The sequence below is a fragment of the Varroa jacobsoni genome, unplaced genomic scaffold (genome assembly GCF_002532875.2).
Source record: "Varroa jacobsoni isolate VJ856 unplaced genomic scaffold, vjacob_1.0 scaffold_109, whole genome shotgun sequence".
NCBI lineage: Eukaryota > Metazoa > Arthropoda > Arachnida > Mesostigmata > Varroidae > Varroa > Varroa jacobsoni.
In genome coordinates, this window is record NW_019213011.1 from 308,710 (window position 1) to 324,470 (window position 15,761).

General features: G+C 43.7%; 1 protein-coding gene and 1 long non-coding RNA gene across 4 annotated transcripts in view; one reads left to right on the top strand and one right to left on the bottom strand.

The window, feature by feature from the left end:
• Positions 1 to 10,675, bottom strand: part of LOC111265796 (ephrin-B1) — a 105,143-nt gene extending 94,468 nt beyond the window's left edge. The window contains exon 1 of one of the 2 annotated variants that reach the window (XM_022842724.2): positions 9,154 to 10,675. In XM_022842724.2, the coding sequence (XP_022698459.1) occupies positions 9,154 to 9,320 (167 nt within the window). In that variant the 5' untranslated portion in view covers positions 9,321 to 10,675. The remainder of the gene's footprint in view (positions 1 to 9,153) is intronic. The other variant, XM_022842731.2, reaches the window with a different exon arrangement.
• LOC111265829 (uncharacterized) overlaps positions 1 to 15,761 on the top strand; it is a 55,854-nt gene that overhangs the window by 27,238 nt on the left and 12,855 nt on the right. For both annotated transcript variants that reach the window (XR_015313239.1, XR_002683696.2), the window contains exon 4: positions 14,421 to 14,642. This is a non-coding gene — a long non-coding RNA (uncharacterized LOC111265829). The remainder of the gene's footprint in view (positions 1 to 14,420; positions 14,643 to 15,761) is intronic.

The window sequence follows — 15,761 nt, forward strand, 5'->3', positions numbered from 1 at the left end:
CCCCACTGAGATCGGCTAGACACAGCGAACGAGAACGAAGGAAGTGACTCTTACGGACGGCGCAGACAAACTCGCAGAAACGCAGTTTTATTAGACGGCGGCTGATCACCACTGTGATAAACGCCGATCTGAGCAACCTTGCCGTGTGCCGCTTGCTTTTGATGCTGAGTGAGCATTACGACTATCTAATTTAAGGCTGTAAATCGCCGTCATCTCTTCACAGAATTTCGGCTGATAGAGACCGTTCAACTGGAAGAAACTGCATGAAAATTGGAGTTGATTCACTTAGGAACCCATTCGATAAGATTGTTTTCTGAAAGGCCTATGAAGGCATATGTGAAAGTCCCTCAGGTCATTCTATGGCGTGTGGCACATCAGTGAAATTACTCACTGCGCACCCTGGCGAGAACTTCTATCCGAGTGAAAAGGAAAAAAAGACCTTTTTTTCATGTATATAATCAAACTAACAGAAATCGTGAATAGGATGCTTCCAGGAGAATCATAATTATATATTGTTCTCTTTCGTCAAGGCGACTCCGCTCCTCGTTGCCTCTACGACTTCGGATTTGCAGTGTGCGTATATCAGATCATATTATTTCTACCACAACACTACCCGCCGCCAGCCAATCAATCATATTAATTAATTAATTAAGCGTAAAAAGTCGTATTCGATGAAACATAGTTATCACTATTATACATCGTTTCTACATGTTCTATTGTAAAAATTGGTTCCAGTGAAGCCTTTATGAATGTAACACGACCGAATGCTAACGAAATTAGCTTAGTGAAATTTTGATTAAAACGATACGGATCTTCAACGACGGCCACTCGTAGGATGCCGTACAAGTGAAGTCCTATTACTTAGCAGAGCACTAAGAGAGTTTGGAAATCGAGCCGGAGAGATTTAATCAAAAGAGTCCAATTGTTAACGACTGTTGTGCCACACAAAGAAAAATCAACGAAGTTCAGAAACATGAAGAATACTAGTTGCACTCTGAAATCAAGTAGCATCAGGCGGCAAACACAACATACCACTAGTTACCCATATATTGGGAATGAGTGAACTATTCTTCTCTAACGCTATCGCATTTACCATGACCATCATGTCGGAACAGATGCGCCATTTTCGCTGTCCCGATGCCCAGTCATTAGGTGCCCTCGCTGATCTCATTTAGACCTACCCTAGTCAGTACGTATTTTGACAAAGCAAGCGGCCTCTGCATATCGAAAGGGTAGGCTATCTTAGGATAACAAAACAACTTTAAACTCTCGATAAAAATGGCTCAGTGTCCGTTTAATATGGCATCATTTGTACATGGGAACATTTACCAGATCTGAGGCTAGACTCACTGCTATTTCATTGCCTGTGGTATATTCGACATTGTCGTCACCGTGTTCGTACCGTGTGCATGCGGTCCCTTCACGATACGTTACAGCCTTTTAATATTCAGAAACAGTATATATTTCGGTGCTACTCTAGTTTTTTTTTGAATCGCGTATAGATGCACACATACAGCTTCGCTCCCTGCGACGCACCTGTTACTTTCAGTGTGAACGAGGCCTATTCCCATTTGGCAGTTGCGCCTGCCGACAGAAGGATAACAATAGTAAATAAACATAAAGCTACGTAAACGCTGTTTCGTTGCCGTCAAGTATACTTCCACGCGGAAGTGCATATACGCATATATATATATATATATATATAAAATACGCCAAAGTCACTACAACGAAGCATGTTCCCCAGCGGCATGCAGTTCCGCAGAGGAGAAATGATTGGTGAGGATCAATGAGGAGATGTCTCGAAAATGGTCTGTTCACTGCTGAATTTCCACCAGCTAGCACGCGGGTACTCATCAGCTTACGACCAGAAAAAGCCTCGCTGATCAGACCACATATATATGTATATATAAATTTTCCACTATTAGTTATTATGACTAGAGCAAGCAGCAGCATAAGTTGGCCAAAAGTAGGCGTCAGCTGGTTCGCTATGAAGTTGGTGATCGGAACGGCGAAGAGCACCAGCTATGTTAGACTAGTTGATGCCGTGTTCAGCTGTGGAACTTCACAGGCACGACCAACTCTTGAAAACCAGTTGCCGTTCCTATTGGCTGGCTCAAGATTAGCTATCACAGATTCACACCAACTAAACATACGGTGAGCTGTTAAAAGCAGCGATAATGAAGACCCAGTTGACATCGAGACGCTAGTCTTTCGCTTGCAATAAACCGAGAGCAAGTCGATACGACTGTGTTTTAGAATATGCATCAAATAGAAAAATGAGATAGTCGATATTAGAGTCTATAATTGCCATCCCTACGATTATTTTTTTCCTAGCTAGTTTATTAATTGTTACTTTTGGGATAGGCTATAGTAAATTGGAATGGGCCTCGGCTCCGCTTATTTACGATTCGTACGAATCGGGCTTCTGGGCGCAACAACAGGATCGGCAAAGTTCTAACGTATATCTGAGACCAAACGTATGCTTGATGTTTGTGTAGGAAGGTGAAGATACTCTGATCAAAAATTCCCACGAGTCACTTCTATCGGGACAAAGTTCCCAACGTTGCACGTACAGGCAGAAACGTGCTGCTCTACAATTGGACCACCGTCGACATTTGCACCATTCAGAGCCTATCGACTGGCAGCGTCAGAGTTCTACAAAACCAAAACATTAATCTAACAACAAAGACTGTTCGATAAACTTATAGGGACAAAGCTGCATTAGCCGTCTTCTCGTATTTTTCTAGTTAATGTTAATACTGATTCTCAAATTGCTTGCCTGCCGCCTCCCGTCCCTCGTATATGTGCATGCATTAATAGACCACTATCAAACGCTAAAACTAAGAACTCATGAGTCATAGCAAGTCGTCCAGATGCGACGGAACTCCAGATCCACCAGATGAACTGGAAATGGATTCATTATCGTTTACAGCGATTCTCTACATTGTTTTCCTATGTTTTTTTGTCTCCTTCTCAATTCTGGGTGGGCGCAACTGTTTCCCGGGCGGTATCAGACAGTCGATCTTTTTATTCTAAAGGTAAATATGTTACGGATATAGGATGTGACGAGCAAGAGACGCACGAACATCTCCAGCCCGGCATCGGTCATCACATACGCCAATCCGCATTGGAGTGCGTAGGTAACCTTGGTAACGGAGACTTCGTCAGTTCAACGCTAACGGCTGGTACACCTTAACTGCAGCAAATTACTACTGCAGCGGTACTAACATGGCGGTTACGACGTTGATTACGGGAATGATGATCATGGCGTGCAGGCCGATAGGTAGTAGAAACGATATCAAGGTCGACCGCAACAACAGTAGCAGCAGCTGAAGACGACAACAGTAACAGCAATACGAAGTCTCGAGTCAGCTATCGGAACGTTTTCATAGCCGGCTTTCCATGGGGACATTTGCCTTGTAGGTTATCGTACACAGAAGCCATCCGACTTTCCCGCAATTGTAATACACAGTGTGTTATCATCTAAACGTTGGCGTTACCGGTGCATCGCGCATTGTACACCCATACACCGATCAGACAGTGGCTGATCTTGTCCGCGAGGGACAGAGCTGATGAAAAATGTAATATTAATATGATACATCAGCAACGAAGGGGACCATAGATGTTGCATCCAGCCATCGACGTTATCTAGATGATGTTCCCACAACAACGCTTCGAGAAAAGACGCTATAGAAAATAAAATAGATTTGTTGTCAATGTTCGAAATTTTCTAAGAGCCATTAAAACCTATTTGACAAACAGACAAAGGTGGATTTTGAAAAAAATTGATTGTACGCATCTGCCGTTACTGTATGGTAGTGGTGATCAGAATACCATCACCCCGCACTTCGCGGCACCCCGCTCGATAGTTTTTACTCTGCACCGATCAGATGGCAATAATCATTCTGTCCCTGTCGATGTTTATATCCTTTATCCTACTGCCCGCAGAACAGATGAAGCTGTTATCGATCGTTTCATCATATTTTCTATCGTAAAATTTATAACTTAGCGAAACTGTATGCTGCACTTCGTCAAATACAAAAGACACTTGCACACATGGCAACCTTTCGACGACGATACTGCTTCGGTCATCGTCAAAAGTTGTCGTTGAAATTGTCCTGAACATGACTTATCATAGGACAGGTCCAAGGCGCTTTTATGCTGCCTTTAACACAGACTGACAGATGAAGTACCCAAGAGAGAAATTACGGTGTTAGCAATAATAGTATCGACAATAATAGTCGGTTTTATCCTTCCGTGGAAAGCGTACCGGGATTAAAAAAAAAAAAGGACAAGCCAGTTGCGCTGCACGTATCAGTGGCCTAAGCAGGTTGTTTAGCTCTTTCCGTATCAGTTTCCACGGAAGCGGCATGAAAATTGCGCTTGATTGCGACTGTAATACGCTAGCAAACAGAATTACGACACAAACACAGTGCTGTCTCCTGAGCAGATCTATTAGGACGACTCTCGTTGACATATTCGACGCGTACTTATTAACTTGAATACAAAAGGCATACATTTTTCAAGATAATGAAAAACGCATCGATCTTCCGATGTCGTCAACCTAGCGATGTCTGCCTTTCCACTTTGCCCACTGTCCTTGTGCGGGCAAATCCACTTCAACCTAATGGGAATCCTGCCCTTCGCCCTCCACTTGAATAGCGCCCTAATCACTAACAGCTCCGAATAATAACATTAGGAACCGGTTGACCATATTGTATTGTACTATAGAATTGATTAGCTAATCCTAATAGTCGCGTTATGATGATCTCTATCTCGTAGGCAGCGACAGTTTCGAGCGTAGAAACGTCAATGTCCTATTCGAGCCGGACAAACGACAGACATAATAGTATTTACGTTAATAATTCGTTAACAGATATTCGTACAGGCGTATAATACAATATTTCGCTAAGTTACTTTTGTTTTTCTGAGACGTGCGCACGACCGTGCGCGCCAGTGGTAGTATTTGCGGCGGCATTAACGTTACCTACGCATCAGTCGACAGCCCTTCGCTTGGTGTTACCATTAGTCGGCCATTTGTGGCTATCCAGCTGTCAAACGGCCATCGTCTTCGAAAAACGTTCAGGTTTACCTGTTTATATCGAGTTGTTAAACTTATTTCTCTTCGGTGCGTCACCCAGCCTACTACCGCCTGCCGCCACAGTCCAAGCACAATTTTGACACACACACACGTAAAGAAAGATCGCTTTTTTACAATATATATATATATATAGGAAACTTGTGATTTTAATTCAATACTATCTATAATAATGCAAGGAGCAACAACGACTATGATTATAAAAAGCAACCGTTGATACCGCAGTATATTAAGAAATTGCTGAACAGTAGAGGTTTGACAGGCTGTAATGTCACGTAAATCTAAGTGAAGGACGAATAAAAACGGCTTCGATAGAAAATATACATGAACACACACGCCTTCAACTATTTGCTACATTGACATATACGAAATTGTGGCCTATTAATATTGATACATTATTATAGTATTTCGTAAAAATGAAGCGAAGCACCGCAGCAGCCTAAAGAATTAGAAACAAAATAACTGCTTTAGGCTAGGATAGATGTGCGTATCTCATGCAAATGTCAAGGGGAGGCTGTTTTTATTGGCCTGCTGACAAAATAACATGAGAAATAGGTTAAGTCGACTGTTGTTCGTAGGCAGTGTGAGCCATCATGGAACACAGACAGATGTCGCCCGCTCGATAGAGAAGACCTGGCAATGAAAGGGAATAAAACGACTAGTCACGCCTTTTAAGGAAAGCATAAATCTGACGACAATCGGCGACTGTGTTTACAAACACGATATCCGTTGTCGTTTCTTCCTTCTTCCAGTCTTGCGGCCCTCTTCAGAGGGCAAATCTTCAACTTTCTTCAATGATATCGCTCAGCGTTCTAAAAACTTGTAGCGGATCGTAATGCGCTCTACGGTTTTACTTTGAGTGTCACATATTTGGCGTTTGATATCTATATTTCTTCGTTGTGTACTGTGAATAATATGCCAACAGGCCTGATGCAGGCTTGATGTTAATTTTGCCGATAGTGAAACGTGTCCTTATTTTTCCCGTACACGTTTAGACTAAATCTTTTACATCTTTATTGTCTTTTCACTGGCTCTCCGCCGTCAGCACTTGTTTGCCACTTATCACTCAATCTTACAGCGTCTTTTACTGCTAGTATCTCTACGTAGTACACTTTTTATCCGTTTTTTTTCCCTACGATAACATTTTATCTTGTTTCATACGATTAACTGGATAGTGCTTACTTTCTTTATTCATACTGTTGATACTTCAACGCAACTCGCCATCGGCTTTCTCATTTACGAAATACGTTCTGTACATAAAATGCCACCAGCTCGTAAACCTTCCCGTCATATTCGACCGCTGTGACATGCAGCAATGTCAGCGTAACAGAATAGACGAAATTCTTTTGTTAACGCCTTTATGTCGTTGTGTCCCACAAGACCACGAAAGAATATAACACTACCCCCCCCCCCCCCCCGTTGCTCCCCTCCCCGGCGTTCCCATAGCCATCTACGACGTCCTAGAGCAGGTACTCTATAATGGCACGGCACGCATCGTGTGCCCAAGCCCGACCGATTCCCGAAACGAGCGGCACATGTTTGCGGCGTATATACATACGTCCCGCTGAGAACCTGTCCCGCTCAGTTACGCCCTGTCTCGCAGGGCGCGCGGGCGTCAAGAGCGATGATCGGCACCCGGCCTCTTGCTTTATATCGACAATACGGCACGCACCATCTCTCCCTCTGACTCGTTCCGTCTGAGCATCGAGGGTCTCGCGTAAACTGTCGGCCGACAGTTTTGCGACTCGTTACGTCGCCGGTGTATTACTCAGTCACATGGCTTATCGTTCGGTCGCTCACTTGCCAATGCCCAACATGAGTCGTCTCGAAACGAAAAAGATATTCCGTCTCATTCGCCTGCTCACACTCGCTCTGTCGACGGCCGCCACATCCACAGTAAGAGCGCCACGCTGCCGTCGTTGTTCGCTGGTTGATTGATTGATTGATTGATTAATGGATGAGGAATCTAGACACCAGCCATAAGAAAGAGGAGTCGCTGGAGAATCCACTCGATCAGATTGGTGCGGTGACCAACGATTCCAAAACTATGGCCGCAGCAGTGATGGCAGGGGCAACTGCTCACAGCCTCGACAACAACAACCGAGTGGGGACGGCAGCAAAGTAGTGCTATCACTATGGGAGCATTGTTAAAACGCCTACCAGTTTTTCTCGTAAACTTTCGCTTTTGTTTTTCCCTACGTTCGTCTTTTTGCGACATCCTCTCACTGCAATACATTAGATAGCAATACGCCGCCATAGCGCGAAGACAGGGAATCACTTTTACCGTGTCTGTTATTGCTGCTAGTGAGGATCTCAGCAAAGGATGGATACGCCCTCGAAAATGGTAGGCGGAGAACCTCCTCACCTATCACACAGCCACACAGACAGTGCTTCCCGTTGCTACCAAAGAAACAATGGAGAATACGAAACAACACTGGCGTCTGTTGCGTGCTACAACCATTGTGTCAGTCGTATTAAACATGTGCATGTACAACAGTCAAAAGGATTTTGCCATCTTGCAAACGTCCGTAGACAACGAACGATCGATCGATCGACGGTTCCGTCGAACACTCAGTCGATCATTTTTTCGAGAGCCATAAAAAAAAAAAGAGGAAAGGTATCGAAAGCACATTGTTATGACTGTTGTTTTATCTATATCTGGTAGCGGTTAATGAAATATACGGTATCCCTGTTGGAGAAACGGGTGTTCATCTCTGTAGTGTAACACACCACTGATCTCATGTTATTAGCATCAATATATTTTCCTGATTGTAAAACTATCTGACGAATCATAGATATCTGATTACCATAGTTAAAAGGGTTATCGATTATGCTGGCCATTAATAAGTGGTTGTCCTAGGCGGTGCCTAGGAAAGAAGTAGCACATCGATATGGTCCGTTAACCCATGATCCCTTTGTATCGGCGATAAGCGGAAAATCGCTATTTGATATAAGGCATATTCTGCCATCATGTCTACCGTCGACCAGTTTTGTAACAGCACAGGGAACGCCTATGAGCGTCCAACAAAAGCATTGATCCAGTTTGCTAAACCTCGAAACTCCCTAATTCACTGCTGCAAGTATCACAAAAAGGTCATAACTAAACAACTACTGAGCTTCAGTGAATGTCGCTTTTTTTTTTTACAAAGAGTAGTAATAGGTCGTAATTCCTATTCTATTTTTGATAGACCAGTTAATTTTTCGCTAATTAATTTGACATTTTCTCTCTACGACGAAGACCTGTAGAGGGATCGCTATCAGAGAGCGTTCGCGAAACAGAGCGAGAAAACGGGTCCTGATAGACGGTAGGCCTCAAAAATAATATATGTACCTAAATAGAGCAGATTGATATATGTGGACACTGACCTCGCCGGATCTTCTTTTTTGCCATCGTCTTCATGATGCTGATGATTGTACAAATAGACACTGGTATCGTGCACGGCTCTTCAATATAGATTATTATTTTTTCGGGAAATTTATTCGTAGCGATGGTCATTCCCAGGGGTAAATTTGCCACCTTGAATGGAATTGGTTGGTAAAAAAATTGAATTCATCATGAGCCATTAGTGAAGGTCCGTGCTCCTCATATCATCGAGATTTCCCTTTGACAACGGCCTTTAAACGACGTCATCGCTAAAGAAGGTTATTCTTTAACCACAAACGAAGTTGATTTTACTAGCTAACTAAAACTGACTGCTAGACCCGCTACCTTCCGGCTAAAATAAAAAAACATATCGTTGATCACCTGAACGAAGATAGTCGTGACGTTTTCATAAAGCTATGTATTCAAATCTCCTGCTAAACAAGTCAGGGCACGGGATACGACCAGAAAGGCACATGCTAGGTTTCCTTCTTTGTCTTTAGTCTTCAAGAACGACATAGACTATCAAAAATCCCAGCGTAACGACGGTTAGTTATTTGCGCGGAAAGTTCCAAGACTTAAAGAAGTGTGGATGAGAAAATGTCGCAGCAATTTAACACTGCTAGCCGACAGCCTACTTATTATCTGGCGGCTGGAAAGAACTTCCTTTTCGAAACATTGGAATATTACTCACATGGGGTTTGACGAATTCCAGTAGATATCCGGAAGCTTTACAGCGTCCACCATTGTCGCGTCGTATAAACATACGATTAACAGCAGGAGCAACCGCGACGACGATATCAGCGCTGTGGCCAGTGGCGCTTCCCCCCGACTTACGGGGGCGCCAGGCAATCGCCACATTGTCCTTCCACTGTTTTAATAGTTCACCCCTTTCAAGCCATGTCTCTTGTCAAGAAGAGACTGCTCTCGATATCGAAACAACTCCTTTTAGTCCTCTAAGAAGTTTGCAGCATCTTTTGAATAAGTTACTTATTCGAGTGTTCGAGACGAAACTGATCTCTTGTATTTAGCTTGTTTGCTTTTTTTTTTTTTTCTATTTACACGATAATCGCGTCGGAACGACGCATATTGTGACAGATATCAGTTGAACTAGTTGGTGACGCGGAAAGACAACGCCAGCAATCTCAATGTGATTAAAAAGCTTCACACATAAGCCGGTCGATGCTATTCGCAAGCTTGCTAAGAGCGGACATCCGTTATGACAAGTAATAGTCCTAGCGGGGGAGGGGTTCGGGTCCGAACGTCCGATAGTCAGGAAGCACGACGCGTACGGTGATGAGTCACGTTATATCCAAGAGTGGCCATAAAAACATATTCCAGGGCGCGCCAACAATGGCATCAACGTCTTCCTCTAATCTACCCCACTACTCATTTTCTCTCAACTTCACTAAAAACACAACGATTTGGTTTCACTTAATGCACCTCATCATCCTTCGTCATTTTCTGCATGAAGCAAACATAAATTGCATCACAAATTACGAAGTGTTCATAGATCCTAATTCTGTTCAAACCGTCACCATCGATGAATTGTTCTTGACTAAGTGCCTCAACACGACAATAACTAAAAAATGAATAATAGCTTCTTTTGCAGCAGCAGCAGTCACTATTTGATCCAATAGCCATCCATGCACTGATATCAGACGATTCCAAAACTCCGGATGTCGCCAGGAGTACGACAATTGATTTTTACTTGTCTACAAATCTCTGTTCCTGCTCGCTTAATTCATCTTTTGGAGAAGCTATATGGCACGTTGACGAACATTGCTTTGCTCCTGAGTCGATCAGACCGGCCGACTTGCGACAGTGGCCTGCGTCCGTCCTAACTACTTTCCTCGTTTCTGCAGGAAGCCAGTCGGCATGTTCGGCGATAGCTTGCCTGCTCGATTACCGGGCTTTTCTTCGTTGTCGCTTTAAGGCATGGAGGCACTCCCTGTCAGCTTTTCATTGTTGAGAGCATGCTAAGGCCTGTCAACAGCGCACGCACGTTCCGGCGCGATCGACCCTTGAAGCAGCGTGGTCTCTCCGTCGCGAAGCGTCGAACCCGACTGACTTCCTCGACTATCGACGATCTGGCTGCCGGTACTAGAACGGGCTACGCGGGCGACTCTCTCTGCCAGAAAGCTGCCGCTGGGCTGTTGACATCAGCGCCGTTGCTAGCGCCGCAGCAGGCGCCGTTGCCGCCGCCGCCGTCTTCGCGCGGCACCAGGAGCAGCTCGGACCGACAACTACCAGAGAGAAATTCGTCGCCGCGATGCAAAGAAATGAAGCGCCTTTGCGCTATTTCTCGTTCGTTCGGGTGTTTGAGTGTGGTGCCGATGGTAGCGGCAACGGCGCCGGCGACTAGCAGCTGCTCAGCACGGCTGTGCGAGCGACGACTGTCGCGTCTGATACAGTGTGTATTGTATGGTTTGGGCTAAAAGCTGCGCCACCGATAGCAGCAAACGGCGATTTCGGCCAGCAGCGAAAACTACAACGCACGCCACGGCAACAATGAACCCCATTTAATAGGAGACACCTGAAAGCGGCGGTCGGCAGTGTCAGTGTAGACGATTCTATAGGACTACAAGTACAAGGCAAGACGGACCGATAATTTGTTGCTGCGTCTGCTGCTCTAGAATGACAATATCAAACAGAGTGACGTTACTATATCAATTGTTGAAGGCGTCTGATTAGGTACGCAGCGGGTAGGTTCCGATAAGGGTAAGGACCGTTACATGTCTGTGTATGGCCTAATCATAGTCGCATGGCAGCAAGCGTGCAAACGGTGCGCTAGCACTTGGGAGCATTTTTACTAGATATGATGGAACTTGATTTTTTCTATAAGAATGGTTACAAATTTAAGGCCGTTCGAGCGACAAAAGTCAGCAGTGACAAAGCTCTTTTTCTCGAGCCAAAAGTTACAGAGAAGGAAGGCCGTCTTAAGAAACAACTAACCTAACCTAGCCTAGCCTATTGCTTTAGCACTGACACAATGACTTCGGGGATGAAATAGTCCGCCATTCAAGCGCCATTTTTACTGCAACGATGAAACGTATTGCCAATGCGTCGACTGTAATACATGGGCACTTCCTTCAGAAGCTAGTTTTTAATTAGTCTCTACTCGTTGATTGAGTCAATCACGCTAAACGTAAGCCTATACTTGCTTCTTACTATGCCTTCTATCTTATCATTACGTTTCTGTTGATAGATATTTTTATTTACGATTATATGTTATTGGTGATGACCGGATCTGCGGTAGAGCTGTCTAAGTATTCGAGTAGTTTCAGATCAATGTAAATTTCGAAATATAGGATAGATATATACTTACAATGATATATTGCGAAAGTAAAGTCAGCTGTCAGGATATTCTGTGGTCAGGGCTGTAACTGACCCTTCGGCGATCTTTTTTTTGTATCTATATTTAGCAAGATTAAAGCAATAGTATAGAAAATGATCCTTTCTAGCGTAACGGTGACTGGTAACAACACCGAAATAAAAAAGATTCCGATTTTAGACTTTTGCAAATAATTATTCTTTAAGAATTGCGTAGAACTGCTGCCAGCCAGCTTAGCTAAACCGAAATTTCCGACTGTTATTATTATTATTATTATTATTATTTTTGTTTTGTTTTGTTTATTGGTTACGTGTAAACAAGCGAGCGTATAACTGGCAAAATACAAGCTGGCTAGCGTGCTAGTTTTGAAATTGTAAGATATGCCCATATAGGAAGATGGAGAATATTTAATTACTTACTATTTACCTTACGATACACTTGTACGGTATCATCCTCGTCAATGATATGTTCTATCCCAGCGTAACGTTTACTAACAACGCCTTTCAGACTGACGAGAAACGGTCCTCTCGGAACTGTTCGAGAATGACGAGCGAATAAAATCAACCACGTATTCCGAAGTCGCAGGTATACTAGATATGATTTTCCCACGGAAAGGTCTGCCGTCGGCATGGGTGCGCCGAAGTGAACGATGGTACGCTCGACGCAATGGTCCCTCCTAGCGAAGTACAATACTCGCGATTTACTAATTTACATTCAGTTTGTGAAACTCAGATCTTCTGAAGCTGTCGCTTTAAAACTGGATCATCTGCAGTCTTAAGAATCGTATCACCTCACAGATCTTCAGCAAACGAACACTTGGTCACATGCGGGAACATCGAAAATTGAAGCAGTTCATATCTTCACACTTGAATTATAGAGTGTAACTTGAAGGCGATCGATCGATCGATCGTTAGTGCAGAGTAAGGTTCAATGCGGGCGCACGTACAAACAGCACGAACGTACAGTTGCTACGCAATATCGATGTCGTAACTTTTTTTTTCAAGTAGGGAACAGCTAAGCGATACCGAACGTCTCTTGTTCTACTGCAAGTTACCTTTAATTTATATAAAACCTCTGTGTTTGACTGTTTCTCAGACGAAACGTTTGTTCAGAAACTGTAGATCTTAGTTTATTTTCAACGTGGCTGCTGTACGCTGCGCTTGAGTGAGACGAGCGTCATGCTTTCTGGATCCCTCTAATAATAATAGTAACCAATAACAATAATCCGAGTATCTGAGTAATGAGATAGTTGTTCTTAATAAAAACAATACAGTAACGTTCGTATGAAGGCGTCGCATCGCTACCCACTCAACCGTTCGGTGGTTACTCGATATTGCATTTGTTAGATGGCTCAAAGAGAAATCGCACTTACTATTCACGGGGTTGTCAACAGAACTCTGCGCAGGCCGATCTGCGGTAAACGCAAGCCGGGTTGGATGAAATGAAGGGAAAAAATGCGTTTCTTTTCGTTGCCTTCTTTACAACCGTTCGCCGCTCGTCCCTATTTAGATAGAATGCAGGTTATTTTCCTTTAAAGCGCTCGGATTATTTCGAACGCCTCGACGGCTGGCGGTAATAGTAGACGCGGTTTTTCAGGCTAGCTAGAGCAATGGAATGCTAAAAGTATCTTAGGGTATGCCAATGTTCTCGTTTGGATCGCATCGTGAGCCATTAAGAAGAGGTCACCGCGTCCGCGGTGCATATGGTGACCCTCCTCGTCAACAAGGTATCATGTTTGTCATCTGGTACATCGACTGAAATCACTATATATAGTTCAACTGAAAATGGCCGACACAATATGTCCTCAGAGAACATATGTCCTTTATGGATAAAATATGGTCTGTCGTATAGCTGGCGTTCCGCATTAATAGCGACTCAGCGGAATTGGCAATTGGATTGATCTTAATTGTGTTAATTAAGCGAACTATATTAAAGCACTATTCTTAATTGCGTCTATGTCACGCTACACAGCGGGCGGGCGTGATCAAGTCGTAGAAGCGTTACGGTCTCGGAACAACAATCGATCTACCCTAATCTTAAGTTACATTCACGGGTCTTTTAGATTTTTTAATTTCGAGCTAAGTTCCTAATGCGTTCTAGTACAATTTCCGCATCGAATTTATATTCGAACTGTCACAAAAAGCTTCTCATCTGGAGTACTGAAACAACGTTATTTAACCAATCTTTCTCAGAATATCTCGCCATGTGTCTTTTAAATACGGTAAACATACAATTTATGTTTGTTAGGCCGGTTGTCGATATGCACTAACGATACTTTATCCCGTTCTGAAATAGTTTCGAACGGCGTTGTTACGCGTCGCCGCGGTGTTTCAATCAGCAAGTTCTGCAGAGGTTGACTTTTAGTCCCTCTCACTTGAGCTTTTCGGGGCTGAGTCGCTGGATCGGTCGGCAATCGCTGCTGTCGTTGCCTTCAGATCTCTACGGTTCTTACTACTGCCGTAGGTTGTTGTCCTTTCGATCTGGTAGCGGCAGACGGCGGCCGGTGGTTTAACGTGTTAATAATTTATGACACGTATTATTATCAGGATCATTATTTTCAGAATTTTGTGGTTGTTGTTGTTATTGTTACCATCACTGTGATTATGATTCATTTATTGTTTCAACAGGGGGATTTTCTGGTCGCTGTCAAAACGATGGATACACGGAGTGACGGACAAGCAGGCGTAAATGGGGATTCGACCGCAGTGCAATTCGGTGTGGTCACACGCGGCGCGGCGCTGTGGCCAAATCGTTCGTTAATGGGCCCTGTCGCCCAGGGTGCCGAAAGCCCTCCGCCCACGTCAGCCGTCACCACTCGCTGCTGCACATAGAACAGCTGCAGTACGAGGGTAAGTGCGGCCTTAAGGCTCATGTACATCCGAGCAAAGGCATGAGTTGCTTGAAAAATAGATGCGCGTGCCTTTAGCGAATTTAGCAGCTGAACGACGTGGCGGCCTCCACGGCGACTATAGCTCGTTGTTGGAAACGAGGTAGTCTGTAAACTGATTTGCGTACGTTTTGTCGCGAGGACAAAAAGCGAGTGTTATACTTAAGCGTGTTTTTTTTTTATAGTCAAAAAAATATTTAATCAAAATTAACATAATAATAATTATTTTAGTTCTAGGTTTAATATAATTCAAGCGTAACGCAAGGAGATGTTAATCTCGGAGTTACAGGAGACATATTTTTTTGCTGGTTATAATACATTGGCCAACTTTCAGCTCAAATTGAGGTTCGTACTGGGTAGCTTGGACTATCAGGTGTTGCTACTGCATCGACAGTTTGTATCAGAAGTTTCTCATTAGACGGAAGACTGATTCTTGCTGGCAATATGACCAAGTAAACTTTAACTGATCGTATATTTGTTAGCAAAGCCTGTACTGGGACCCATAATATCGGTTCTCCGTCATCTATACTTTGTGCAGATTTAGCATCTACAGTGGTTTTAGCAGTCTAGAGGTGTCTCACAGGTGCAGATGTAAAGCGCGTACGAGAAATTGATCAGTCGATTGGTTACCGTAAATTTCCACTCATCTAGAGAATAACTGTGCACACTGTGATATTTTTTTTTTATCATTCTTCATTAAAAAAACTATGAACGCACTCATGTATTGTGGTCGATGTCCTGCTTGGCTTTAGGCATCTCATGTTTAGATATAAAGGCACCATCAGCATCTGAGGTCGTAAGAGGATTTCTCGATTAAATTTTAAAACAGCCTGAGCTACCATATTTCGCTCGTTTAAAGTAACTCAAAGCAGTTGTTGGCAGTTTCAATGTTCAGATATCAAATTCAGGATTGTATTATCGCCTGCTTGTTGATTAATCAGTCGTTCCGCGTTCGACAATACATCACAGCCGCCTTTGAACGAAACGTGGCGGCAGGGTTGCAGCTACGAAGACATCTGTAGACTTACCACTTAGAGTCCCAGACAAGGTGAGGACCAAGCTAGCTACGGCAAAACAGAGC